At 43.6% G+C, this 27499-nt stretch overlaps 1 protein-coding gene across 2 annotated transcripts; it reads left to right on the top strand.

Moving 5' to 3' along the window:
• The first annotated feature begins 90 nt into the window (after positions 1–90).
• LOC142661217 (mitochondrial inner membrane m-AAA protease component AFG3L1-like) lies at positions 91–22655 on the top strand. Of its 2 annotated transcripts, none has more exons than XM_075838561.1 (16): positions 91–289; positions 8733–8820; positions 9426–9520; positions 14725–14874; positions 15478–15546; positions 15723–15847; positions 16950–17220; positions 17815–17952; positions 18051–18204; positions 18686–18793; positions 19082–19207; positions 19305–19415; positions 19979–20094; positions 20234–20434; positions 20539–20733; positions 21166–22655. In XM_075838561.1, the coding sequence occupies exons 1-16, from the start codon at positions 107–109 to the stop codon at positions 21367–21369; spliced, it is 2334 nt and encodes a 777-aa protein (XP_075694676.1). In that variant the 5' UTR covers positions 91–106; the 3' UTR covers positions 21370–22655. The 2 variants fall into 2 exon arrangements, with proteins under 2 accessions (XP_075694676.1, XP_075694677.1); XM_075838562.1 differs by lacking the exon at positions 91–289 and adding an exon at positions 7666–7824.
• Positions 22656–27499: the final 4844 nt, after the last annotated feature.

Genomic DNA, 27499 nt, shown 5'->3' with positions numbered 1-27499 from the left:
CCCTCCTCCTGACCATCGTACCATCTGCACCTCCTGCCATCAGCATTGTCATCGCCAGTATTATTATTTTATATATAACATCTGAAGCAGCATCACAGCCACCCCCATGTCCACCATCATAATTGAACACCTTATCATCATCTTCTCCATCACCATCATCGTCATCCTTCACCATCATCTTCTCCATCACCATCATCGTCATCTTCACCACTACCACCATTGTTCAGCAACGTCACCATCATCGTCATCTTCACCACTACCACCATTGTCCAGCAACGTCACCATAAAGGTACAGTCCTGCATAACTTGTTCTGTTTTACTCAATGACATTTTTGTTTGCTGCTATTTCTCCTATTGCAGCAGTTGCCGATAGCAACCTACCAGATTCCAGCTCTGTTTTCAATGGCAGCCTAAAAATGAAAGCACTGCTCATGATTGGTTGCTATGGACAACTGCCCCAAGTACCGTCTGCACTAGTCTTAGGGTATGTTCACACGAGGGCGTCCGTTACGGCTGAAATTACGGGGATGTTTCAGCCTGAAAATATCCCCGTAATTTCAGCCGTACCGGTATGTGCAGGCGCTTGAACGCCGCGTCCATTACGGAGTCAATGAATAACGGCTCCAATTACGGCCAAAGAAGTGACAGGTCACTTCTTTGACGCGGGCGTCTATTTACGCGCCGTCATTTGACAGCGGCGCGTAAATTACGCCGCGTGTGAACAGACAAACGTCTGCCCATTGCTTTCAATGGGCAGATGTTTGCCAGCGCTATTGAGGCGCTATTTTCGGACGTAAATCGGGGCAAAACGCCCGAATTACGTCCGTAAATAAGCAGTGTGAACATACCCTTATACATCAGGCCCAGAATGTTTTTTCCAGTGTTGGATCCATGATCACTTGGTTACTACGACGTCGGTGTAAGGGTATGTGAACACACAAACTCAAAAACGTCCGAAAATAAGGAGTGGTTTTCAAGGGAAAAAAGCCTCTGATATTCAGTCGTTTTTTAATCAAACCAGTGGCGTTTTTCTATTGAGTCAACAAAAAACGGCTCCAAAAACGGCTCAAGAAGTGACATGCACTTCTTTTTACGGGGTGTCTTTGGACGCGCCGTTGTTTGAAAATGAGGCGTAAAAAAAGCCCCATCGGAACAGAACGCCGTATTTCCCATTGAAATCAATGAGCAGATGTTTGTAGGCGTTCTGCTTCCAATTTTTCATCCGTTTTTCGGGATGTTTACGGCACGAAAAACGGCTGAAAACAGCCTGTGTGAACATACCCTAACTATATAGTATCCGACATATTGGGTGTTATTCACAATGGGTCTTGTTTATAAAAAAAACGGCGGGCCTTGTTGTCCATAGCAACCAATCACAGCTTTCGTTTAAACTGCTGTGGAAAAATGGAAGCTGTACTGTGATTGGTTGCTATGGGCAACAAGGTCAGATTTTCTATCTGTGTATGTGTTTGCTGTGGCATCGAGGCTCTTATAGTTGAAGCTTTATGTACTATGTTTTCTATATTATTACAGTGCGCCTCAACTTATGATCTCTTGCCCGACCTGACATCAGGCATGGGGAGATGCTCCTGCACGCTGGGCGGTACAGTTACCGTGGCAACTGTACCTCACCCAGAGAATACCGTGCACGGGTACTATTAAAAAGAATTGTACCCGTGCACGATATTCTCTGGGTGTCGTACGGTTGCCATGGCAACTGTACAGCCTAGCGTGCAGGAGCATCTCAGGTCGGGCGGGAGATCACAAGTGGAGGCACACTTTATAGGGGTTGTCCACTGTCAGCAAATTAATGTTATTTTTTTGTAGATTTAAAAGTTATACAATTTTCCATTTAACTTTCTGTATTAATTCCTCACAGTTTTCAAGACCTCCGCTTGCTGTTATTCAGTTGGAACAGTCGTTGTTTACTTACAGAGGATAAAATTCTGTCCATGGTCATGTGATGGACACACAGGTGCTGGGATCGTTACATTTAGCACCTATATTACTCTATGGGGTAGTGCAGACAGTCCGTTTTTCGCGCATCATGCACCCATTGAAGTCAATGGGTGCGTGAAAACCACGCAGGTCGCACGGAAGAACTTCCGTGCGAACTGCGTGATTCGCGCAACAGCTGTCATACTCTGACACGTGCTTTTCTGTTTACAAACATCCAAACGGAGTGTCATAATGATGGCGGCTGCGCGAAAATCACGCAGCCGCGCATCATACACTGATGACACACGCAGCTGTTAAGTGCATTTTGCGCACGCAAAACGCCGCGTTTTTTGCGTGCGCAAAACGCACATGCTCGTGTAAATCAGGCCTTACTGTATGTGTATCAGAACTGTGACTTGTAACGATCCCAGCACCTGTGCGACCATCACATGACCATGGGCAGAATTGTATCCACTGGAAGTAAATAATGAATGTTCCTACTGAATATCAAGCAGAAATCTTGAAAACTTTGAGGAATTAATACAAAAATTATATTGGAAAATTGTCTAACTTTTAATTCTACAAAAAACAAACAAACATTATTTGCTGAAACCGGAATTCCTCTTTTTTTCTGCACATTTTTGGAATGTATCGGGAGAAGTGTCACTGAAAGCTTTATGAGCCTCCTTTTATACATTTTTTGAGGAGTGAGTTTTGGCTACAAGAAAACTGAATCAAAATGCAAAGTGTGAATTAGGACGACAACAAGGCCACGCTGCATTTTTCTGCCGTTACGGTATGCCAGTCTTGATATGTATCTTATCCAGTTTCGGTTGATGGGCGTAGTCCTGAATTGTGGCGGTGTGATCTCAGTATGTAAGGGTGGCAGGGTTAGTGTCAGCATCAGGGAGTGCTGGGCCCACTGGGATTGGGGTGCTCATGGCAAATCGCTTAAATATACTCTACGCTTGTCACGATGAGGGAGGGGTAGACAGCTGGCCCACAGTGACTGTCGCCCCAAGGACAGGCCTTAATTTACTGCGGACGCTGTATTCATTTACTATTTTTTCTTTGTGTTATTTATGGGTTTTTTTGGGTTTTGGTCAATACTGAAAATATTATGTTATATTCATACACGGCTCCTCTGACAAATCCTTTGTGTCATGCTTCTCCTCTTTACCAAGTGTTGTATATAATTAGGCTCCAGTCATGGCGCTGACCTTTTTAACTGGTTGCCGACACAGGACGAGTATGCTCGTCCTGAGCGGCGGGGTACTTGGTGCATTAGGACGAGCATTCTCGTCCTGTGTGACAGCCGTCTCTGCGCCCGATCGAGGGCGGGGCAACAGCTGTAATACACAGCCACGGCCCCGCTCTGACAGCGGAGAGAAGAGAAATATCTTCTCTCTGACGTCAACCCTTTGAATGCCGCGATGAAAGCTGATCGCGGCGTTCAAGGAGGGGGGACTGCACCTTGATCGCGTCACAGAAGATAACTGTGACGCGATCAAGGCCCATAACTTGTATGGCCAGACAGCCCAGGGTCCATTGAAGGACCCCGAGGCTGTCTGAACATATTTCCTGTTGTTAGGACATACTGAGGTATGCCCTAACAACTGCCTGTGTACAATCAGTAACAGGCTAATGTACTGGCATATAGATCTATGCCAGTACATTACAGTTACAAATTAAAAATCAAAAAAATAAATCCCTTTATGGGATTAAAAAAAAAAAAAGTTAAATGAATGTAAAAAAATGTAATGATAAATAAAGAAAAAGTAAATAAAATACACAGAAACACACATTTTATAATAAATAAACTATTTCAAATATAAGTCCCAAAACATGAAATAATATAGACATATTTGGTATCGCCCCGACCGTAACAACCTGTACAACAAATGTATAACATTATTTATGATGATCGGTGTATGGTGTAAAAAAAATAAATATTAAAACTGTTGCGGAACTGCTTTTTTTCTGCATTTTCGCCAAAATAAAAATTTATAGAAATTAAACAATAATGTATTTGTACCAAGAAATGGTACCCACATAGAGTACAACTCGGAGGGAAGCCAAGCGACAGTTTGATCAGTGGTTAGACAAAAGAGAGAGTATTTACCGGTCCCAATTTGATGCCGATCTAATGCGTTTCGGCAATAAAGCGGGCAAATTATTAGCGCGATTAGCGAAGGGGAGGTATGCAGCGTCACACATTTCAACACTTAACGAATCTAATGGAACTTCTACCTCAGACCCAAAAAAAATCAACACCATATTAAGTAAATACTACCAAGCCCTTTACTCAGAAACACCCATAGATCTCCAAAAAGGGAGGGAATTTTTGGAGAAGGTGAAGTTGCCAGGGCTCACTCAGGAGCAGAACGGTCACTTGAGCGCAGAGATTACATTAGAGGAAGTTTGGAGCGCCATTAAGACCTTATCTAACGGAAAGGCCCCGGGTCCAGATGGATTCACAGGAGAGTTTTTTAAATCTCTGAGAGAAGAAATCAGCCCTACCTTGGTGGCATACTATAATATTTTACTAAGCACGGGGGCTTTACCAGCAGAGGCCAAAGTAGCGCATATAAAGGTGTTACCCAAGAAGGGGAAGAATCCTCTTGACCCGGGGTCGTACCGCCCCATCTCACTGATAGACCAAGATCAGAAATTGCTCACAAAAATTTTGGCCAATCGGCTGGCTATGTATCTACCCATACTGGTGGCAAAATCCCAAGTAGGATTTGTAAAGGGCAGGGCAGCAGTGACGAATCTACGCAAAGTGTTGACGGTGCTAGAAACAGTCAGGCACGATCCCCAGCCAGGTACCCGGCCGGCACTATTAGCGTTAGACGCAGAGAAAGCCTTTGATAACATACAATGGGAATGGCTGGGGATGGTGCTGGTCAAAATGAACGTTCAGGGAGACTTCCGGGTCTTCCTGAAGGGTGTCTACAATAACCCGCAGGCACGTGTTCACTCCTCAGGGTTCCTGTCGGATCCCTTCCAATTACATAAAGGAACACGACAGGGTTGTCCCCTGTCGCCCCTGTTATTCAATCTCGCATTGGAACCTATGGCTAGATTTCTGGAGGAATCGGATATGTTCAGAGGCATTCAAGTAGGGTCTTGTGCAGTGAAGTTAGCCCTGTTTGCTGATGACGTTATACTTTTTATGTCAAATCCTCAAGAACATTTAAGGACGGTTTTTCAATTTTTGCAGGAATTTGGGCAATGCTCGGGATATAAAGTCAACCTAGCTAAAAGCGAACTGCTGGAGTTGGGCAGGCCATTGCCTAAGACCTTTTGGCAATCCTTGGGGTGTGGGATATCCCCAGTTGAACATTGCATTACTTATCTGGGTATCAGAATAGGGAGGGTACCAGACACTCTGTATGGCCTAAATTATCCCCCGTTAATTAAAAAAATACAAGCGGAACTCACTAGATGGGGCCAATTGCCGTTGTCCCTCCTGGGAAGGTGCCACCTAATTAAGATGGTTAGCTTCCCCAGATTGCTATACCCCTTTCAAACAATCCCTCTCTTATTGAAGCATGTGGATGTCTCTAAACTGACGGCCTCATTCACTAAATTTATATGGGCAGGAAAAAGGCCTCGCATCGCACTTACCAAGCTCATGATGGGCAAACAAGAAGGGGGTGTGAACTTTCCGAATGTCAGGGGTTATAACGTGGTCTGTCTTTTTCGTCATGTAGTAGATTGGCTTCACGAAACGAGCAATTATTCCAACTTAGATCTGGAGGGGGAGTATGCCTCACCCTGGAACCTGAAAGCTCTGTTACATTGTAGCTTCCGTGCCGTCTCAAAACCTCCATTGTATTGAGAGATACAGTCCTAGCTTGGAAAGTGGTACGTAAGCAGTTTGGGTTACCTCACCTGGTATCGAAATATATGCCGTTGAGCGAACACCCGGAATTTTTACCGGGAGTAGGCAAGGGGGACGGATTTGCCTCATGGGGGATGGTAGGCATTGACAACGCAGGGGATCCTTTGCACATAGAGGAAAGGAGGTGGTTAACTGGGGAGGAAATTACCACTAAACTCAGACCCATAGAAGGTAGGGTCAATTTTTTACAAATACTTCAGGTACGAGCATTTTGCACCTCCAGGCTCAGGGATTTGAGTAAGGAAGCTACCTCGCACACTCTAGATGAGGTCATAGGTCCAACAACTGGGCGGGAGACCATTTCAGGGTTGTATAGAGCACTGGGAGATGGTTTTGTTCGTCCGCAATCAAGGGTTAGTTTCAAAATCTGGGAACGGTGGACTCAGGATCCAGGTATAGGAGAGATCATACTGGGGGGTTGGGAGACGGTACGCAAGAGCGTTATAAATGAGAGCTGGAGGGAAACCTATTTTAAGTTGATGCATTCAGCTATATATGGCTTTAATATTCTGCCTTCACAATCCTTCCCTGACCGCATTACGTGTTGCCCCAAATGCAATACACCTCTGACGAATTTATGGCATGGAGTGTGGGGGTGTGTACATACAAAACGATTTTGGGGGATGGTACAAAAATATATTGAGGATCATTGGAAAGCGAACCTCCCACTGACGCCTCACGCGCTACTATTCCATCAGGCGAGGCCGCCAGAGGAAGTGGGTGCTCGAGGAGTGAGATCACCTCCAGCGCTGGTGCACACGATTTTACTGGTAGCCTTGAGATGCCTCCTGAGTCACTGGTTAGAGGCAGACACGCCGGGGTTAGAAATGATTGTGTCACGGCTGAAACAGTTATTGGTTCTTGAGAAGGTGGAGGTGGAAAGGCGGAAGGAAACGGGAACCAAGAAGCTATTTGATAAGTGGCAAACATTCATAGAATCGCAATGTAAAGCAGCCGAAATAGCGGAAATTGTTAAGCCTTTCCAGCACACAAAGTGGTACTGCACACAGCTCTTGGCAGGCACTTTAGGGGGGTTGCAACTTTGAACTAGGTGGGGGATAAATGATAAGTAGATACTCATTGATGACCTAGGTCGTGTCGGGGTTGGGGGAAGTCATATTTTCGGTCCATATGAAGATCGACACTTATGCCATGTTTATATGTTTATATGTTATGTTATGTTGAATTTAATTCAAAGTTAATCCCATGACAGTTGAGTGCTGCGCACTCATGATGTAACTCTTACGTGAAATGTTTGTAAGAAAATGTGAAAATTGACAATAAAAAGGATATTTAAAAAAAAAAAAAGTACAACTCGTCCCGCAAAAAACAAAGTCTCATACAACTACGTCGTACAAAAAATAAAAGAGTTATGAGCGTCGGGATGCAAAGAGGGAAATATAAAAAAATTCTGTCCTCAAGGCCAAAATTGGCCGTGTCCTTAAGGGGTTAATACAAGATAAAATTGATAATTTTTCAGTTTTGTCAAGTACAACTCCTATAAAAAGCAGGAATATAGATGCACAGATTATTGTTACAGGCCATTGTTATTGGTGAAATGATTGCAGAGGTTTTATAAGGAGACAATTGGTGAATGTGATATAATATCAGTTTTTAATTCGGACGCTTCTACCACCTACCCCAAGTCGTGTCTCCTCCTAATAACATAAATGCCTAGGAACCAAGTAATCGGGACTTTGTTCCTTATCATACAACAATACATGATGAACACTGAAGGCCTGGCAGTGTAGGACCCAGTGGTGTGCCCTTGTACTGCCTGTCCGGAATACAGCACTTCTATTGGCTGGAAATTAACAGGCGTAGTTAGGTGTATAGTAGCTGCCAGTTTCAGTGACATTGCTTCAGCCCCATACAGTGACATGAGTACCGGGCTCGGTCGCCTGTTCTCCTCCGGGGTTGTGAGATGTTGTCGGGCCGGCTGGTGGCGGGGCCTGTCCTGCGGGGCTGGGGCACGTCAGGTGAGGGATGTGTGGTGTGTGACATGGTTGTCAGTAGTAACATGTGCTGCCTCCTACCTGTCATGTAAGGTCATTGTTCTTATTATTGTCAGCCCAGTAACAGAGAACATTATTACATAACCACTTAAAGGAGGTTTCCTGTATAATGTCATTAAAGTTCAGTCATTGCATAACGAAAAGTTATGTAACTTTCTAATAGGCTATGTTTCACCACCATGTTCAAGACATTTGCTTGCTGTCAGTGAATGGAAATGTTTTTATTTACATCCAAAAGCTGAAACTTGTTCTGACCTAATACTTCTCACAGCTGAGGCTTTTCTACAATGATATCCAGTCTAGACAATACTCTGTGAGCTACATATGGACTCCATACTGATGCATATTATATGCGCTGATCCATTATAGTAAAGTGTCAGGACCGAGGAGAGGTTTATGCTGATTATGTATTTTGGCCAAGGACGATTTTCTAGAATGAATACTATGTAACAATCCCTCAGCTGTGAAAAGGATTAGCTGTGTACAGGATTTCAACCTCTGAATTGAAACCATGAATGAATGAGCACGATCTACTATTTCTGACGCTCATCTCTATGGAGAGGGACAGTGAATGCTCGGATTTGGGGTCCCTTGTTCTCAGCATAGGTTCCTGCAGTCAGATCCCCACCTATTTTCTTTTATCACTTGCCCTATGTGTGATTGATGGGTTATAAAATGAACTGACAGCAAGCAGAGACTTTGGAAATGGTGAAGAATTAAATCCCAAAGTATCTTAGTTGCGGGCTATCAGAGAACGCTGGGGGTTGTAGTTTTATTATCACTGGAGATCCACAACTTTCAGATCACTGCAATAAAGGATTCCTTGTTTTCTTGTCTTGACTGACCCTTGTGTTATGTTTTTCCTCTTGCAGTCTCTGAGAGGAAGCCTGGCGTTGCATCAGAATCTCCAATGGAGGCCGTCCCCAATTTTATCATTTATGGGCTCTAAACCTTACAGAGGTATGTAATGTGTAAGGATAAAGACTCTGCTAGCTTGCATGGACCTCCATGGCCTCACATCGATCTCCACTCCTCTAGAAGGAACTCGTATACAAGCAGCCACTTAAAGGGGCTTACCCAGAACCATATATCATTTTCTGATCGCTGGGCCCTCCACCGATTGTGAGAACGGGGATTTCGAACCCCCCATTCCTCCTCACTATACCCCCGGCAGTGAGGAGGTGCTTGAATGGAGCGGCGGTCGAGCTCACCACTCCATTCAAAGTCCATGAGAATGACCGAAACAGCCAAGTGAGCTGTTTCCCTCATTCCATACACTTTTAAAGGAGCGGTAGCGCACAAGCTGGAACGCCACTCCATTCAAGGTCCTCTTTGCTGTAGTTCAGCAGTGAGGAGGAATGGGGGGCTTCAGATGATCGTTGGGGGCCCCCAGCGAACAGAAAATTCTAATTTATCTTGTGAATAGGTGATAACCCCTTTAATTATAATTTCTTTGCATTTGGATGCGGGAGTGTATAATGCACTTTTATTTATCTCTCTCATTTTCCTCTGAAGTTCTCTTTAAATATTGGGCTCATAATGTAATTTCTGCATCTCCATTACAGACCAGGCAAAAGATCCAGGTTCACAAGGCAGCGGTGGGAACAGAAAAGGTGATGGAAACAGGAAAGAGCCCAGCTGGTGGCAGCGAGTACAGAAGGTGTGTGACTAGAACAGCCTCCATTGTTAGGATCCCATGTAAAGAGACCTGTACTGGTCTCAGTCACCCGGAGTTATTAACCCCTTCCCTCTTTAGCCACTTTTGACCTTCCTGACCGAGCCTCATTTTTCAAATCTGACATGTGTCACTTTATGTGGTAATAACTCCGGAATGCTTTCACCTATCCAAGCGATTCTGAGATTGTTTTCTCGTGACACATTGGACTTTATGTTACTGGCAAAATTTGCTCGATATGTTCAGTATTTAATTGTGAAAAACACCAAAATTTAGCGAAAAATTGCAAAAATTAGCATTTTTCTCAATTTAAATGTATCTGCTTGTAAGACAGGCAGTTATACCACCCAAAATTGTTTCTAATTAACATCACCCATATGTCTACTTTAGATTGGCATCGTTTTTTGAACATCCTTTTATTTTTCTATGACCTCACAAGGCTTAGAACTTTAGCAGCAATTTCTCACATTTTCAAGAAAATTTCAAAAGGCCATTTTTACAGGGGCCAGTTCAGTTGTGAAGTGGCTTTGAGGGCCTTATATATTAGAAACCCCCAAAAAGTCACCCCATTTTAAAAACTTCACCCCTCAAAGTATTCAAAACAGCATTTAGAAAATGTCTTAACCCTTTACACATGTCACAGGAATTAAAGCAATGTAGAGGTGAATTTTAAAAATTTCATATTTTTTTGCAGAAATAAATTTTTAGTACAATTTTTTTTATAACACAGAAGGTTTTACCAGAGAAATGCAACTCAATATTTGTTGCCCAGTTTCTGCAGTTTTAGGAAATATCCCACATGTGGCCGTAGCGTGCTACTGGACTGAAGCACCGGCCTCAGAAGCAAAGGAGCACCTAGTGGATTTTGGGGCCTTATTTTTGTTAGAATATATTTTAGGCACCATGTCAGGTTTGAAGGGCTCTTGCGGTGCCAAAACAGTCAAAATCCCCCAAAAGTGACCCCATCTGGGAAACTACACACCTCAAGGAAATTATCTAGGGGTACAGTGAGCATTTTGACCGCACAGCTTTTTTACAGAAATTATTAGAAGTAGGCCGTGAAAATTAAAATCAACATTTCTTCAAAGAAAATGTAGGTTTAGCGATTTTTTTTCTCATTTTCACAAAGACAAAAGGAGAAAAAGCACCGTAAAATTTGTAAAGCAATTTCTCCCGAGTAAAACAATACCCCACATGTGGTAATAACCGGTTGTTTGGAGACACGGCGAGGCTGAGAAGGGAAAGAGCGCTATTTGGCTTTTGGAGTTCACATTTAGCAGGAATGGTTTGCGGAGGCCATGTCACATTTACAAAGCCCCTGAGGGGACAAAACAGTGGAAACCCCCCACAAGTGACCCCATTTCGGAAACTACGCCCATTGAGGAAATTATCTAGGGGTATAGTGAGCGTTTTGACCCAACAGGTTTTTTGCATAAATTATTGGAAATAGGCCCTGAAAATGACAATCTAAATTTTTTCAAAGAAAATGTAGGTTTAGCTAATTTTTTCTCATTTCCACAAGGACTGAAGGAGAAAAAGCACCGTAAAATTTGTAAACCAATCTCTCCCGAGTAAAACAATGCCCCACATGTGGTAATAAACGGTTGTTTGGAGACACGGCAGGGCTGAGAAGGGAAAGAGCGCTATTTGGCTTTTGGAGCTCAAGTTTAGCAGGAATGGTTTGCGGAGGCCAGGTCACATTTACGAAGTCCCTGAGGAGACAAAACAGTGGAAACCCCCCACAAGTGACCCCATTTTGGAGACTACACCCATTGAGGAAATTATCTAGGGGTATAGTGAGCTCTTTGACCCCACAGGTTTTTTGCAGAAATTATTGGAAGTAGGCCCTGAAAATAAAAATCAACATTTTTTCAAAGAAAATGTAGGTTTAGCTTATTTTTACTCATTTCCACAAGGACTGAAGGAGAAAAAGCACCACAAAATTTGTAAAGCAATTTTTCCCGAGTAAAACAATACCCCACATGTGGTAATAAACGGCTGTTTGGAGACACGGCTTGGCTTAGAAGGGAAAGAGCGCTATTTGGCTTTTGGAGATCACATTGAACAGGAATGGTTTGCGGCGGCCATGTCACATTTGCAAAGCCCCTGAGGGGAAAAAACAATGAAAACGCCCAAAAAGTGACACCATTTAGGAAACTACACCTCTTGAGGAATTCATCTAGGGGCGTAGTGAGCATTTTGACCCCACAGATGTTTCATAGAATTTATTAGAATTGGGCAGTGAAAATAAAAACAATACTTTTTCTTCAATAAGACGTAGCTTTAGCGCAAATTTTTTTCATTTTCGCAACAAATAAAGGAAAAAAAGAACCCAACATTTGTAAAGCAATTTCTACCGAGTACGGCAATACCCCATATGTGGTCATAAACTGCTGTTTGGGCACACGGCAGGGCTCAGAAGGGAAGGACCGCCATTTGGAGTGCAGATGTTGCTGGATTGGTTTTTGGGCGCCTGTGGGCCCAAAACAGTGGAAACCCCCCAGAAGTGACCCCATTTTGGAAACTACACCCCTCAATGCTTTTACCTACGGGTGTAGTGAGCATGTTAACCCTGCAGGTGTTTTGTAGAAATTAGTGTGAACTTGATGTTGCAGAGTGAAAATTGGATTTTTTCCACAGATATGTGGACAATATGTGGTGCCCAGCTTGTGCCACCATAACAAGACAGCTCTCTAATTTTTATGCTAGGTTTCCTGGTTTTAGAAACACCCTACATGTGGCCCTAATCTCTTGCCTGGACATTCAACCAGGCTCAGGAGTGAAGGGGTACCATGTAAAATTGAGGCCTAATTTGGCGATTTACAAAGTATTGGTTCACAACTGCAGAGGCTCAGATGTGAAATAATAAAAATAAACCCCTGGGAAGTGACCCCATTATGGAAACTGCACCCCTCAAGGCATTTTTAAGGGGTGTAGTGAGCATTTTCACCCCACAGATCTTTTCCATAAATGAATGCGCTGTGGATGGTGCAAATTAAAAATTTATATTTTTCCTTAGATATGCCATTCAGTAGCAAATATGTCGTGCCCAGCTTATGCCACTGGAGACACACACCCCAAAAATTGCTAAAAGGGTTCTCCCGGGTATGACGATGCCATATATGTGGAAGGAAACTGCTGTTTGGGGACGCTATAGGGTTCAGATGGGAGGAAATGCCATTTGGCTTTTGGAGTGTGGATTTTGCTTGGTAGTAGTTTTGTTTGGAGTCTTACTGGTGTTTCCGTTTATAATGTAGGGCATATGTAAGCCGGGCGGAGTATATAAGGGGCATAGTCAGGTGGTATAATAACGGGGTAAAAAAAAACTAGGGCTTGTTTTTTGCGGGACGAGCTATAGTTTTTATAGGTACCATTTTTGGATACGTGCGACTTTTTGATCACTTTTTATTCTAATATTTGTAGGGCAAAGTGACCAAAAAACAGAAACTCTGGTAAAGTTTTTTACGTTTTTTTTTACGCTGTTCACCGCGTGCAATAAATAATATAATATTTTGATACCTCCGGTCGTTACGGTCGTGGCGATACCAAATACATATGGTTTATTATTATTTTTCAATAATAAAGGACTTGATAAGAGTAAAAGGGGGATTGTGTTTTATTTGATTACTTGAAACTTTTACTGTTTTCAAACTTTTATTTTGTGCACTTTTTTTTACACTTTTTTATACTTTTTTTACACTTTTTCTCAAGTCCCACTAGGGGACTTGAAGTTCCAACGGTCAGATTTTTTTTTTTCTAATACATTGCACTACCTATGTAGTGCAATGTATTAGATCTGTCAGTCATTCACTGACAGCAAGCCGATTAGGCTTCGCCTCCCGGCGGGGCCTAAATCGGCTTCCGTAATGGCAGAGCAGGAGACCATTGTGTCTCCTGTTGCCATAACAGCAGTCGCCAGTCCCGATTGCCTGTCAGGGCTGGCGATCTGCTAGTAACCGCTACGATGCAGCAATCGCTTTCGATTGCTGCATCGAAGGGGTTAATGGCAGGGATCGGAGCTAGCTCCGGTTCCTGCCGTTACAGGTGGATGTCAGCTGTACAGTACAGCTGACTTCCACCGCTGATGACGCCGGATCAGCTCCTGACCCGGCGCCATCTTGCCGACAGCTACGGAAGCCGATCAGGCTCCGCCGCCGGGCGGATCTTGACCGGCTTCGGTGCTAGGCAGACCGGGAGGCCAGTATTAGGCCTCCGGTTGCCATTGCAGCCACCGGAACCCCGGCAATTTCATTACTGGGGTTCCGATGAGCTGCAAACACCTTAAGTGCAGCGATCGCGTTTGAGCGCTGCACTTAAGGGGTTAATGGCGGGGATCGAAGCTAATTTCGGTCCCCGCCGTTACAGCCGGATGTCAGCTGTAAGATACAGCTGAGATCCGGTGATGATGGGACCGGCTCAGCTTCTGAGCCGGTCCCAAACATTTGGCGTACATGTACGGCAAGATGCGGGAAGTCAGTACTTTCCATGACGTACATGTACGGCAAATGTCGGGAAGGGGTTAAACATTTACAACAATGTAAGATCCTCAACACAGAGGTCAAAACATGAATAAGAATAGAAAAAAAAAAAACTGACTGTGTGACTGTGACCTTAGGGATCTGCCTCTGTACGGGGGGGGCAGATCCTTCCCTATGAGACAATACCAAAGATATTGAGGCATTTCAGGAGTGACTCATAGTGACAAGTCAGAAGTTTTAATCGGTGGGGGTCCGAGCAATGAGACCCCCACCGTTCGCTAAAACAAAGCGGCAGAAGCGCTTGGGCGAGTGATTTCCTTGGAAGGCCGAGTGAACGGAGTATGGGTTCATAGACTTTCTATTGAGCCCGTCCACTGCTCTGAGGAAAGCCGATTAGAAACTAAGCGGCACAGCGCTCGCCCGAGTGCTTCTGCCCCTTCGGTTTACCCCCCACTGACCAAAACTTTAAACTATTAGAAAATGGCATTATCAGCAATAACTTAGTATCATGTTATTGGTCAAGTGGCTCCTTATGGCAGGAAACCTCCTAGAATGAGTCATGTTTAGTCTGTTATCCAGTCCTGATGTTGACATGGGTGTTTGCTCCAGGTGATCTGTCTTTATTTTGAGTATTTTTAATAATGTTTGCAGATTGGTTTAATGTTTTTTTTTAACAAGTATTAACATTTCTATTCTGACCTGTCTGTTTAGGGTGAGTTTCCGTGGGACGATAAAGACTTCCGCAGCCTTATGTTCCTTGCAGCTGGACTTGCCACCGGATTTGCAGTGTTTTACTTCAGAGATTCAGGCAAGGAAATAAGTTGGAAGGAGTTTGTCCATCTCTACCTGGAAAGAGGGCTGGTATGTGACATTGAGTACTGCGCCTGTGGCTTTTGTAAAATATTTGTGGGTTATTCATTTCTTCCTCCTGCTGTAAGCCTACTACGCTGTCCCCATCACTCCACATAGACTATAAAGGACAGTGACTTGTATATGTGCGTCGGACTATTACAGCTACATTTGCCTATCCTCAAACCAGCCGCGGGGGACACAAAACCCCAATTTTTGTGCTTGGTGGGGTCCCAGTGATTAGACAGCCTCTGATCAGACATGTATGCCAGATCCTATGGATATGTCACAAATGTCTTTTGTCGGAATACCCCCTAAATCTATTTTGGGCACCTTCCCTTTTTTTAGCCAGGTGGGCGTTACGGTTCCAGCGTGTTATTTCAATAAGAAGGAAGGGGGTGGGTTAACTGGATTTCAGGCTCCGCTTATCTCTAAGGGAACCCTAAATTTGACAGGTAAAAATCGAACTCCTCTAATTCTTGTTTCCACCAACATTATAGTCGGGTTTGTCTGGAAACCTCATAAACATTAAATATATAATGTCTATTATCTTCTAGGATGCAGAATAGAGAATTATTGGTGTCCTATATCCTTTTTGTTTTCTATTCACTGCAGGTTGATCGCCTAGAAATAGTCAACAAGCAATATGTAAGGGTGATTCCTGCGCATGGGGCCTCTGCTGAGGTGAGTAATAACTTATCGTCTCTACAATACCTGCTGCTAAAGGGAAGGTTTCCAGCAGTAACATTCACCACTCTGCTTCCTGCACGGCGTGCTGTGTATTGGGTCTCAATCATCTGCCTTTCTATAGAGATCCGTAAAATATGTGACATATCATATACTATCCATGTCGATTACAGGCACAAGCTTGGTTTAATATCGGCAGCGTCGACAGCTTCGAACGCAACCTGGAGATGGCACAGCAGGATCTGGAGATAGAACCGGCTGATCGCGTAACTGTTGTGTATACCACCGAGAGTGATGGGTGAGTTCATATACTGTATGAGAGAGTATATATGTATGCAAAACCACAAAAAGCACCAGACAGTCCATAATACATGCAAGTCTTAAGGGGGTTATTGGGTATTAAAAAAAAAAAATAATTTCTTAGGGGCCGGGCTGGAAATAAAATAAATACAATCCCTGCTCCCGGCGTTCCAGCGTGGCTATGCTGGGTGACTGTTGGTTCATTCCACTGCACCTATAGGGTCGATCTTACCGTGCTCTGTGGTTCAAACTGATTGGCTTCCAAGTTCCCTCTTGGGGCTTCTAGGTTTTTTTTCCCATTCTGGGGAATACTATCTACTACATCTTGATGTGGTCACAACTCGCCTTGTCATCTTGCCACACGGCATCCTAGGCTATCGCGCTAAAGGCAAAGCTTTTCACTAACAGCTCATTCCGTCAGCCCTGCGGGGTCCCCTTGGCCCGCCTGGCAGGTGCGTATGGCCGCTGCCTGTCCATCTGAACACCTTACCTTGTTGCACACTTCTGTATCCCCAGATGTTTTTCCCGGTCACTAGGTTCTGCAGTTAGCAGTGAATTAGAGGACCGATTGTGCAATGTTTTTGTTCCTGCCCCTGGGGACTGCTCTAGAACGGCCCATGGTCTGTGTCCCCCAATGACACGCCCGCTAAAGGAGGATTTTTTTGAGTACTCGCCGTAAAAATATTTTCTTGTAGAGTTTATGGAAAGATACAGCTCCAACCCAATTCCATTTTCTATTTTTTGGGCATCTACTAGTTTTTACTGGTTTCGCTCCACGTTTGCTGTTACCTTCTGTTGGCCTCTTCAGGTTTCTCCTACTGCTCCTGTGCAAACTGATTAGCTGAGGGTCTGCAGTAGCGGCATAGCCTGTAGGAGGAGCTAACACTTAATGCTTAGTGTTGCCTCCTAGTGGCAGCAGCCTATACCCACAGTTTATGACCCCCCCAATTCTCTACGAGAAAAGGATTTTACGGTGAGTACTCAAAAAAAAAATCCTCTTTTTACTGCTTCCCTGATTTCAAAGTGCTGCACAATATGTTGTCTATATAAATAAAGGATATTCTTTTTCTCTTATTATATTTATCTGCTTGTTTTTACAGGTCTTTCCTCATGAGTCTCATTCCCTCACTACTCATCATAGGATACATATTTTATAGCCTGCGGAGAGGCATTATGGGATCTGTGCGAGGAGGAAAGACTGGTGGAATTTTTGGAATGGGGGAAACAACTGCCAAGATGATGACCGGAAATACCGATGTCAAGTTCGGTGATGTGGCTGGATGTGAGGAGGCGAAATTGGAGATAATGGAATTTGTGAATTTTCTCAAAAATCCCAAACAATATCGTGATTTGGGGGCAAAGATACCTCGTGTAAGAGAACTGGGGGAAATTCCAGGGCTGTGATGGGGGGGCATTGGATTGAGACCAGAATGTTCTTCTATGGTTTCTTTGGAAACAGCAGCATTTCTTCTGCTAACAAATATGGATTTCTAGTCTCCGTTTTGCCCATAATACATTCAGAACAAGTTGTAGATTTTGTTATGAAGTGTCTGAGACGGACGCTCTTCCTCTTCACAGCTCTTATGTAGAATACATTATGGACTGTTCCCTGTATTAATAGTTGTTTTGTTGGTTCCATCTACATCCTTGGCTTGTTAAGTGTGCTCAAATACATAATAATAATAAAACATGACTACGAAAGTCAGTCAAAGGGGTTGTCCCATCAGAAACCCACTCTAATAGCCAGTGATTAGCCATAGTTGCCCATTCATTTCAATACTTTGCATGTAATGCTACATTTCCCATCCAGTGACCCGCTGCAAAATAAATATGTGGCCGCTCGCAGCTTCCCTCAGTGATAATCCTACAGCAGATGTTTGGGCTTTTCTGTCTCTTAAGAAGTGGCTGTCCTATTATGAAAACCCTTTTAAGCAATAACCCTTTTATTTCTGCTTGCTTCAATAGGGGGCAATGCTCACCGGACCCCCAGGTACTGGCAAGACCCTACTTGCGAAGGCAACTGCAGGAGAAGCCAACGTACCGTTTATAACTGTGAATGGGTCGGAGTTCCTGGAAATGTTCGTCGGAGTTGGCCCAGCCAGGGTAGGTCCATAATGGTGTGATGCCAGTTGTCCTGCCACATTACTTTTGTTTCACAGCGGTACTTTAACAGGCCTATTACCTCATGTGTTTTTCTGTAGGTACGGGACATGTTTACATTGGCTCGCAAGAACGCTCCGTGTATTCTCTTTATTGATGAAATCGATGCTGTTGGCAGGAAGAGAGGACAAGGGAACTTTGGAGGGCACAGTGAGCAAGAAAATACCTTAAACCAGCTGTTAGTAGAAATGGATGGTGAGTACTGATGGCATAGAGCTGATGCTGTGGGGTCAGAGGAACTGCCAGGGTTGCAGCTGTTTCCCAAAACCTTTTGCACGATGGGCTCCAGGAGTGGACCGGCCACCTGAAGTTATATATAATGATATATTATAATTATATTGGATCATCTTCTGCTGCACTGTCTGCAACTCAGTGACATCATAACCCCTATGTTACGGTGTCTCCAGCTGCGGACAGTCAGGCTTTCTGTTTGTGTGTGTATACATGGGTGTATGCTTTGCTGGATGGCTGTATATATGCCTCGTCATTGGTAAATGCAACCTTCAAGTGGTCCATCTTCTGTTGGTATGCATCTGTGTTGTTAGGGAATGCTGAGAGTTGTAGTTTTGCAACAGTGGAAGAGCCTCCGGTTTGAGACCACTGATCTAGTAGACATCCAGTAATTCTCCTGATTTCTCATCTATTTTTTTTTTTTTTTTTTTTTACTATTCTCTAGGTTTTAACTCTGACACAAGCGTAGTAATCTTGGCAGGCACTAACCGTGCAGATGTACTGGATCCAGCCTTAATGAGACCGGGGCGATTTGATCGGCAAATCTTCATAGGTAGGTCACAAATTATATAGAGAGTAGAACATTTATTGGCTTCTGTGGCAGAGAAATATGAAATGCAAGGGATTTTTTTTTAAATCTGAACATTGAAGCATAAATTCCACAACTAAATGGTTTCACATAACCAGTAAGGGACACCACACAATGGTTTATCCTGTACAATAACAAGGTAGACCCACAAATAATGGGGGATCCCTTGTAATCTACTATGACGCTTTTTCCTCTTTTATTAGTCATTGTTGTTCTAAAGAACTTATGTCTTTTTTTTTTCCCTTCCTCTAGGCCCCCCAGATATTAAAGGAAGGGCCTCTATTTTTAAGGTTCACCTGCGTCCTTTGAAGCTAGCTACGAGCCTCAATAAAGATAACTTATCCCGAAAGTTGGCTGCGCTGACCCCAGGCTTTACAGGTGAAGATATCACAATACTGTCTTGGAGCAGAATATGATATAAAATTATTATCTCACGTCCTTGCTTCTTCATGACTTCTCATGTTACTTTTCTCAGGTGCTGATATCGCCAATGTCTGCAACGAGGCAGCTCTGATCGCAGCAAGACACCTGAATGCGTATGTGTTAGAGAAGCACTTTGTGCAGGCCATTGAGCGTGTCATTGGAGGTGAGGAAATCGGAGGTTACCGTTTAATTTCACATTAAATTTCGCAATCCAATTATAGTGTGGGTAGTGCACTGTGCATTAGGGACACGAGCTCACCAAAACTTTATCTGCATGAAGACATTGCTTAGAGATGCCTTACCCTTCTGTGTTTACATCAGTGATGGATTGCGGTACAATGTATGGGATTTGTCCTGCAACTTTGTTCTATACTTTGTTTCTATTCCTCACTATTTTCAAGATCTGAATGTTTTTGGAAGCCTTGAATATAGCTGTAACCAGTGTAGGCAATCCATTGTAAGATAATATATCGGCAGCATAGCTCCAAATCTTTCTCCTGTCATGATAGTTTGCTATACTGTATCCGTGTAGGTAAAATCTAGCAGACTAGACTTGATACAGTTGTAACAAATTTCAGCTGTGAAAGGTATCCGCTATCTACCTCAAGAATATTCCCATCCACTAACCACAAGCAGCAATCTTGAAATGGCAAAAGGATTGAAACACAAAATATATTAGAAAGTTGTCTGAACCTGACCACTATTGATACATCCGTCTGCTTTCAGGACTGGAGAAGAAGACTCAGGTCCTTCAACCAGATGAGAAGCGCACAGTGGCGTACCATGAGGCGGGACATGCAGTGGCTGGATGGTTCTTGGAGCATGCCGATCCTCTTCTAAAGGTGACATTTAGATCAGATTCAATACTTGTCTTGTTGGAGGGTCCCTGTTCTCTATGAAGAAGTGTCTTCCCATGTGTGGTCACTATTTAGTGGGTACATGCTAAACCGATTGTTCTTTACTTCTTCGCTCCATCTCTAGGTATCGATCATTCCTCGAGGGAAAGGCTTAGGTTATGCACAATACCTTCCCAAGGAGCAATATCTATACACCAAGGAACAGTTATTTGACCGCATGTGCATGATGCTTGGAGGCCGTGTTGCTGAACAGATTTTTTTTGGACGCATTACAACCGGGGCACAGGATGACCTGAAGAAGGTCACACAGACTGCGTACGCACAGGTAAAGACAGAATTTATCAATTTATATCGGTTGTCTCTATAATGGGCACATTAAGGGTGGATGAATCAAAGTCTATAGGATTTACTGTTGTTTGTCCTTTACAGATCGTGACATTTGGAATGAGCAAGAAGTTGGGTCAAGTGTCATTTGACCTGGGACGTCAGGGGGAAATGATTGCGGATAGACCCTATAGTGAAGCGACTGCAGAGCTTATTGACCAGGAGGCCAGAGACCTCATCCATTCTGCATACGAGAGAACCGTGGAGCTTATCACTCAGTGCAGGGAGCAGGTGGAAAAGGTAAAGGGATTCTTCATTATGGGGTCTGTAGAACTGATGACTTTTTTTTGTGTAGTCTCTGTTCAGGTATGGATTGTGCTGATGTTTCCTAAGGGCCTGTTCACATCACCGTTTCCCTTCCGTTGAGGGGTTACGTCTGAGGTTTCCCTCGGGGGAACCCATCAATGGAAAGCCAAACGTAAACCTAAGCTTCTGTTTCCCTCACCATTGATCTCAATGGTGACGGAAACGTTGCTAAAGGTTTCCGTTTGTCACCGTTGTGACAGGGTTCTGTTGTTTTGATAGCGCAGTCGAGCTTTCCGCCGGAACGGAGCCCTGACAGACACAAACGGAAGCCATAGGTCTGTCAGGGCTCCGTTCTGACGGAAAGCTCCGAGGGAACCCTAGCGCAGATGTGAACGAAACCTAAGTAGTGTTGTTTGCCACCAACAGGTTGGGAAGCTGCTGCTGGAAAAGGAAGTCTTGGAAAAATCAGACATGATTGACCTGTTGGGTCCTAGGCCTTTCCCGGAGAAGTCCTCCTATGAAGAGTTTGTAGAAGGGACAGGTAGCTTTGAAGAGGACACTTCTTTACCCGAAGGGTTAAAAGACTGGAATCAAGAGAAGACCAAAGATCCTGACACAACAAAGCAGTAAACCAGCGCTTTCCTGCATTCTCTGATGTGGACCTTCGAGTACATTACTCGGGTGATCAGGCGTAATCTCAGGGAAGAAAACAACGGGCCAATTTCTTCTGTTTTTGACACTGTAGGACCAGACCGTCAGTGCCTCAGCAACAGCCGTGAGACTTCAACCAAGAAGTATGGAATCTAATATTGTGGCATTGAGTTCAGGACACTTACTGTGTTACACATGTGCTTACCTAATTCTTGTGCCTCTACATAAGTAGATTATTGAGAACGTTACAGCTTTGCCCTCAGTATTAAAACCCATTATTGAGGGGGGAAGTTTTTAAGGATCTGCCATCTCCTTGACTTTAGACTGAGTTAATAACAAATTTCAGACTGATCATGGTTTTAAGTTGGCTGTATAATCTAATCTTCAGCATGGTTGCTCATTGCTCAGCAGGTGGCGACAGTGAGCACAGGAGGAGGCTCCGAACAGCCACCGTAGCAGGTTATTTTTATTTTTGTGCTTGCGCTGGGACCACCCACAAAACCAATATGCGCTCCACAGATTAGATACCTAACTGGAGTCTGTTTATGCTGAAGCACAATTTTATTCTGCCCTGATATGATTTGTTAAATGAATTGATCTTGCAATGTCAAGAGGGAACAATAACATTTTTTTCTCTCTAAAGCATTTGCCTGATTGTGGTTGCTAAAATGTCTCTACCTGTGAGTCATTTATCTTCAGTACCGACTGCTTCTTAGTCACGCTCCAGTAGGTCACAAGAGCATTGATGGCAATTTAGAAGATTGCGTGATGGGAGTCAAAAATCTAGAGGCTCAAGAGCTGCTCTGTCTTCTATGCTTTACACTGCAGTTTTCCCTTTTTTCATTGCCTGCTGTTTATCAGCAGGAAGTCAGTGCATGGAAACTTTATTTCCATTACAGCAAATATAGAAATAAATATAGAGCTAAATAAAGAAACTAAACCTGCAGTGAGAAAAAGGAGATTTTAGGTTATGTTCCTGACCCTTAAATGTGACCTCCTACTTCAAGATGTCTGTGCCCCTTTTATGCATAGGGGTAAAAACACACAGGGCCGTGGCAAATGGGCGTTTTTAATCGTGTGGCTATTCGCCACTACATGGGAGCGGGTTTTTGCCCGAATTCGGCTGCCGGCCCCATATGTTTTTGCCCTAACAAGTAAGATGCTTGTGTATTGCAATAATCGGTGCTGCCACTTGGAGATTGTGGAGAGACTATATATCTGATAAGGGTTTGGCGAATAAAGTATCAATTGACCCTAATATAAAATGATTCTTGTCTTCTTCTGCGTGTCGACTTCTTGCTTCAATAAGACACATAGGTGGCCCTATAAGAAGTTGTACCTTTTATTAAAGTGTATGTTCACAAAAAATAAAAGTTATCTTCATAAATGGCTGTATATATTTTTTTTAATACTTATCTTGTACTGATCCTGAGTTACAGCCAATCTTATACTTCAGAGCTGCGCTCACTATTCTGCTGGCTTAAGAACTGATATCTCACTGCATTTGCATTCTGAGAAGTGTCCTCTTTACATCAGGCACTGTACAGCAATTTGATGTCCCCCTGAATTAAAGAAGTTCGGCAAAGCTGTGTTTGACAACAGTCTTGTTATATCTTTCTGATCACAATCAGCAGAATTGTGAATGCAGCTCTGAAGTATAATACAGGCTGTAACTCTGTGTCGTTACGAGATATGGCCCCCTGCACATGACCGTGCCTGTAATCATGGTGCATGATTACGGGCACGGCTGGCCGCTGACAGCCACCTGCATTTGCGCACCGTTCTCCCATATAATGTATGGGAGCACGGTCCGTAAAAAATAGGACATGTCCTATCTTTTGCGGGTCCTTTCTGCGGCACGGACACCTTCCCGTAAATATACGGGAATGTGTTTTGTGGACAATATAAATGAATGAATCCGTAATTACGGATGAATTCTACAATCAAGTGCAAAGGAATGTATTTATACAGTTAAGATACTTTTACACGGTCCAACATGGGCCGTGTAAACGAGTGCCGGTCGACGAGACCGCTCGTTGATCGGCGCTCGTTTGCGCCTGTCACAAGGAGCTATGTATGGGGACGAGCGGTCGTTACTCCGATTGCTCGTCCCCATACATTTCTATCGTGTCTATTCTATTTGCTCGTTCATCGGCTGATCGTTGCCGTGGTTACACAGGGCAATTATCGGGAACGAGCGTTCTGTGAACGCTCCTTTGCCCGATAATTGGCCGGTGTAAAAAGGCCTTAAAGAGGCTCTGTCACCAGATTTTGCAAGCCCTATCTGCTATTGCAGCAGATCGGCGCTGCAATGTAGATTACAGTAACGTTTTTATTTTTAAAAAACGAGCATTTTTGGCCAAGTTATGACCATTTTCGTATTTATGCAAATGAGGCTTGCAAAAGTACAACTGGGCGTGTTGAAAAGTAAAAGTACAACTGGGCGTGTATTATGTGCGTACATCGGGGCGTGTTTACTACTTTTACTAGCTGGGCGTTGTGTATAGAAGTATCATCCACTTCTCTTCAGAACGCCCAGCTTCTGGCAGATCACGCTGTGTCGTCACTCACAGGTCCTGCATCGTGTCAGACGAGCGAGGACACATCGGCACCAGAGGCTACAGATGATTCTGCAGCAGCATCGACGTTTGCAGGTAAGTCGATGTAGCTACTTACCTGCAAACGCTGATGCTGCTGCAGAATCAACTGTAGCCTCTGGTGCCGACACGATGCAGGACCTGTGAGTGACGTCACAGCGTGATCTCTGGAGAACACTGCTGTGTCTGCACTGCCAGAAGCTGGGCGTTCTGAAGAGAAGTGGATGATACTTCTCGTCAGAACGCCCAGCTAGTAAAAGTAGTAAACACGCCCCGATGTACGCACATAATACACGCCCAGTTGTACTTTTGCAAGCCTCATTTGCATAAATACGAAAATGGTCATAACTTGGCCAAAAATGCTCGTTTTTAAAAAATAAAAACGTTACTGTAATCTACATTGCAGCGCTGATCTGCTGCAATAGCAGATAGGGGTTGCAAAATCTGGTGACAGAGCCTCTTTAACTCTTCATGAAGATTAAAATGGTGATCACTCACTGTAAATGAATACAGGTACGGACTTCCGGGGCTTGTTACCTATAGGTCAATCTTCCAGCAGGATACACAACTGCAATCCAGCAATATTCTCTATGTGTGTTTGCATTATCTATCTATCATCTTCTGATGTTCTTGTGGTCAAGGGGCTCTATTCAAAATTTCACTATGGACCCTTATTTGTATTGCTCCGTTCCTTCGGTTTTATTCTGTTTTTATCTGTATTGCTTTCTTTCAGAGCTGGCCAATACCGTTTAAAGGCTATGTAAACCTTTTGAAAGGCAAAAACAATTTTTTTAATAAAAAGGTGTATCCGTTTTGTGTAACTTTGTAAATACTTTTTATTATAAATTATTTTTACTTTTTTAGATACAGCTGCTTTGTATTCTCTATACAGAACAGCTGTATCTAGTGCTATTCACTGAATCCATCCGTCCCACGGACCTGACTGGTTCAGTGACAGCGGGTCAGGATCCACGCGTAAACTATCACATCTAAGTTCATAACATAGCTCTGTGGGACTGACTGATTCAGTAAATAGCGCTAGATACAGCTGCTGTGTATAGAGAATATAGAGCAGTTGTATCTAAAAAAAAAAAGTATAAATAATTTTTAATAAAAGTATACAAAGTTACACAAAACACACTATATATATTTAGCAGTTTAGGTGGCATTCGTGTTCGCAGTGTGCTGTCGCCATTTTCTTGTGTTCTGTATACATTTTCAGTCACAGGCGTTCTTGCACCCGTATACATGTTCTGTTTCATTTTGTAGGAATGTGCTGTTCAAATTTTTGTTTGTGATTCATATATGTGGGGTTAGTGACTGCCCCAATTTTTTGATCTTGCGCTCCTCCCATTCTGCCCTGGGTGATTTTAATTAGTTTAATGCTGGTTCCTACCATCCCCAGATATATGTAGGTTTAGTCCCAGTTCTGGGTGTATGTGCAGAGTAGGTTCCCACATCATAGAGGTCGCCTTGTCGTGGCAGGTGGGCTCACACAATTTGATCAAAATGTGCGCTAAGAACCTCCCTATTGTAGGTAGATTTAGCAGTAATACATATTTATTTATATTTAGCGGTTTAGGTGACATTAGTGTTCGCAGAGTGCTGTCGCTATTTTTTTGTGTGCTATATATTATATATATATATATATATGTATGTATTTGCCTTTCAAAGGAAGGGGGGGGGGGGAGTACAAACCTCTTACAAGAGCGGAATAATGTGCACATACAGTAAAAGTCCCTTGAGCTTAATCTTCCTCTTGCAGAAGCCTCTCGTCTGTTGTGAATAATACATAACGGCCTTCCCTGTGTAGGACTCCGGCCTCTGATAACCAGGCAGCTCCAGTTTGTAATGAGCGCACATTGCTTTATCGTAGTGTCACTCGGGGCCCTTCTTCTCCTGTTGAGTCATTCATAAATAAATCATCCCCTCCCTTTAGACACAAGAATCCTCTCCTCACAACACGACCACAAATTATTTATAAGACCCAATCGCTCTTTTTTTCGTCTTTTATTTTTTTTCCCTAAATGGCTGAGCGGGAACAATGAAGGATATCCCAGGCTTTCACTGCATTACAGCAATGGTGCGGGGAAGAGGGGAGGCCAGGGGCCCACAAGACAAGCATTGTACAGAACCCAAGCCGTGCCTGTCTCCGTCCAACGCCAATGATTTATTCGCTGTTAATTTTCACAGATTGTGCGATCTCTTTTATAGAAACAGTCACTTCTAAACTTGTTACTGAAAGGTGCCAAGACACTGCTTAACCGAGGGAGAGGATGGAGACGGCGAGAGATTTATTCTGCTTCGGAGTTGCGTTTTGTGTACTGTTCTGTTGGCAGGGAATGATCTCCATTATTAGACAAGCCGCATATTAAAGAGGACCTGTCATCTGCCCAATAAAATGCAGTTGACATCTCAGTTAGATTGCAGGCGCCTCGCATATTCTGATATTTTTATTTTTTTCTACTAGCCCCCACCGTTCCTGAGATATCAGGGCCATTAGTTATGGTGTCCGATATGCAAATGAGGCCTTTGACTGTCAAGTGGGCGGTTACCCCTTATCAAGTGACAGGTGTTACCCGCCCACTTGACAGTCCAAGGCCTCATTTGCATATCGGGCACTAAAATTAACGGCGCCGATATCTCAGCAACAGTGGGGGCTAGAAGAAAAAAATATAAAGCGTCAGAATCTGTAAGGCACCTTCAATCTAACGGAGATGTCAGCTGCAGTTTTTTGGCCACGTGACAGGTTCTCTTTAAGTGTACTATGAAGGTATGAATTTAATATCTCAAACAGGTTTTCCGTCAATTCAGATAATGGAGTTGTCCACTTCTGTCACACTTAAAAATTCTATTCAGAATTTTCTTAAAGGGGTTGTCTGAGATTAGAAGAAAAAAAACAATTCCTGTTTTTCTTTTTCCGCCTGAGATAGGGTATGTTCACACGGCAGCGTCCGTTACGGCTGAAATTACGGGGCTGTTTTCAGGAGAAAACGGCTCCGTAATTTCAACCGTAATGGCATGTTGAGGCGCTTTTCGCTGCGTCCATTACGGACGTAAATGGAGCTGTTTTTCCATGGAGTCCATGGAAAACTCCATTTACGTCTGAAGAAGTTACAGGTACTTCTTTGACGCAGGCGTCTTTTTTTTTTACGCCCCGCCTTTTGACAGCGGGAAGTAAAAAAAATGACCGTCGGCACAGAACATCGTAAGACCCATTCAAATGAATGGGCAGATGTTTGCCGACGCTATTGAGCCGCATTTTCAGACGTAATTCGGGGCTAAAACGCCCGAATTACGTCCATAAATAGTGTGTGTGAACCCAGCCTTACTGTACCACTTTTGTCCGTGGGTTGTGACTGGTATTGCAGCTCACCCCCATTCACTTGAATGTATCTAAGCTGCAATATCAGACACAACCTATGGAGTGGCGCTGATTCTAGAACAAAAAAGACCCCTTTTCCTAATCTCTTGCAACCCCTTTAATTGTATCAGTTACTGGACGATCGCTA

Source organism: Rhinoderma darwinii, chromosome 9 (assembly GCF_050947455.1).
Source record: "Rhinoderma darwinii isolate aRhiDar2 chromosome 9, aRhiDar2.hap1, whole genome shotgun sequence".
In the NCBI taxonomy this organism is placed as follows: domain Eukaryota; kingdom Metazoa; phylum Chordata; class Amphibia; order Anura; family Rhinodermatidae; genus Rhinoderma; species Rhinoderma darwinii.
The sequence above is the reverse complement of the archived record's forward strand: the minus strand, read 5'-3'. Positions and strand labels throughout refer to the sequence as shown.

Excerpts from the sequence above, each read along its gene's own strand:
- LOC142661217 (XM_075838561.1), top strand. The coding sequence starts at position 107 with ATGTCCACCATCATAATTGAACACCTTATCATCATCTTCTCCATCACC. Across the intron at positions 18,205-18,685 it reads GCTGTTAGTAGAAATGGATG|GTTTTAACTCTGACACAAGC; the intron begins GTGAGTACTGAT and ends ACTATTCTCTAG. Across the intron at positions 19,416-19,978 it reads CATTGAGCGTGTCATTGGAG|GACTGGAGAAGAAGACTCAG; the intron begins GTGAGGAAATCG and ends GTCTGCTTTCAG.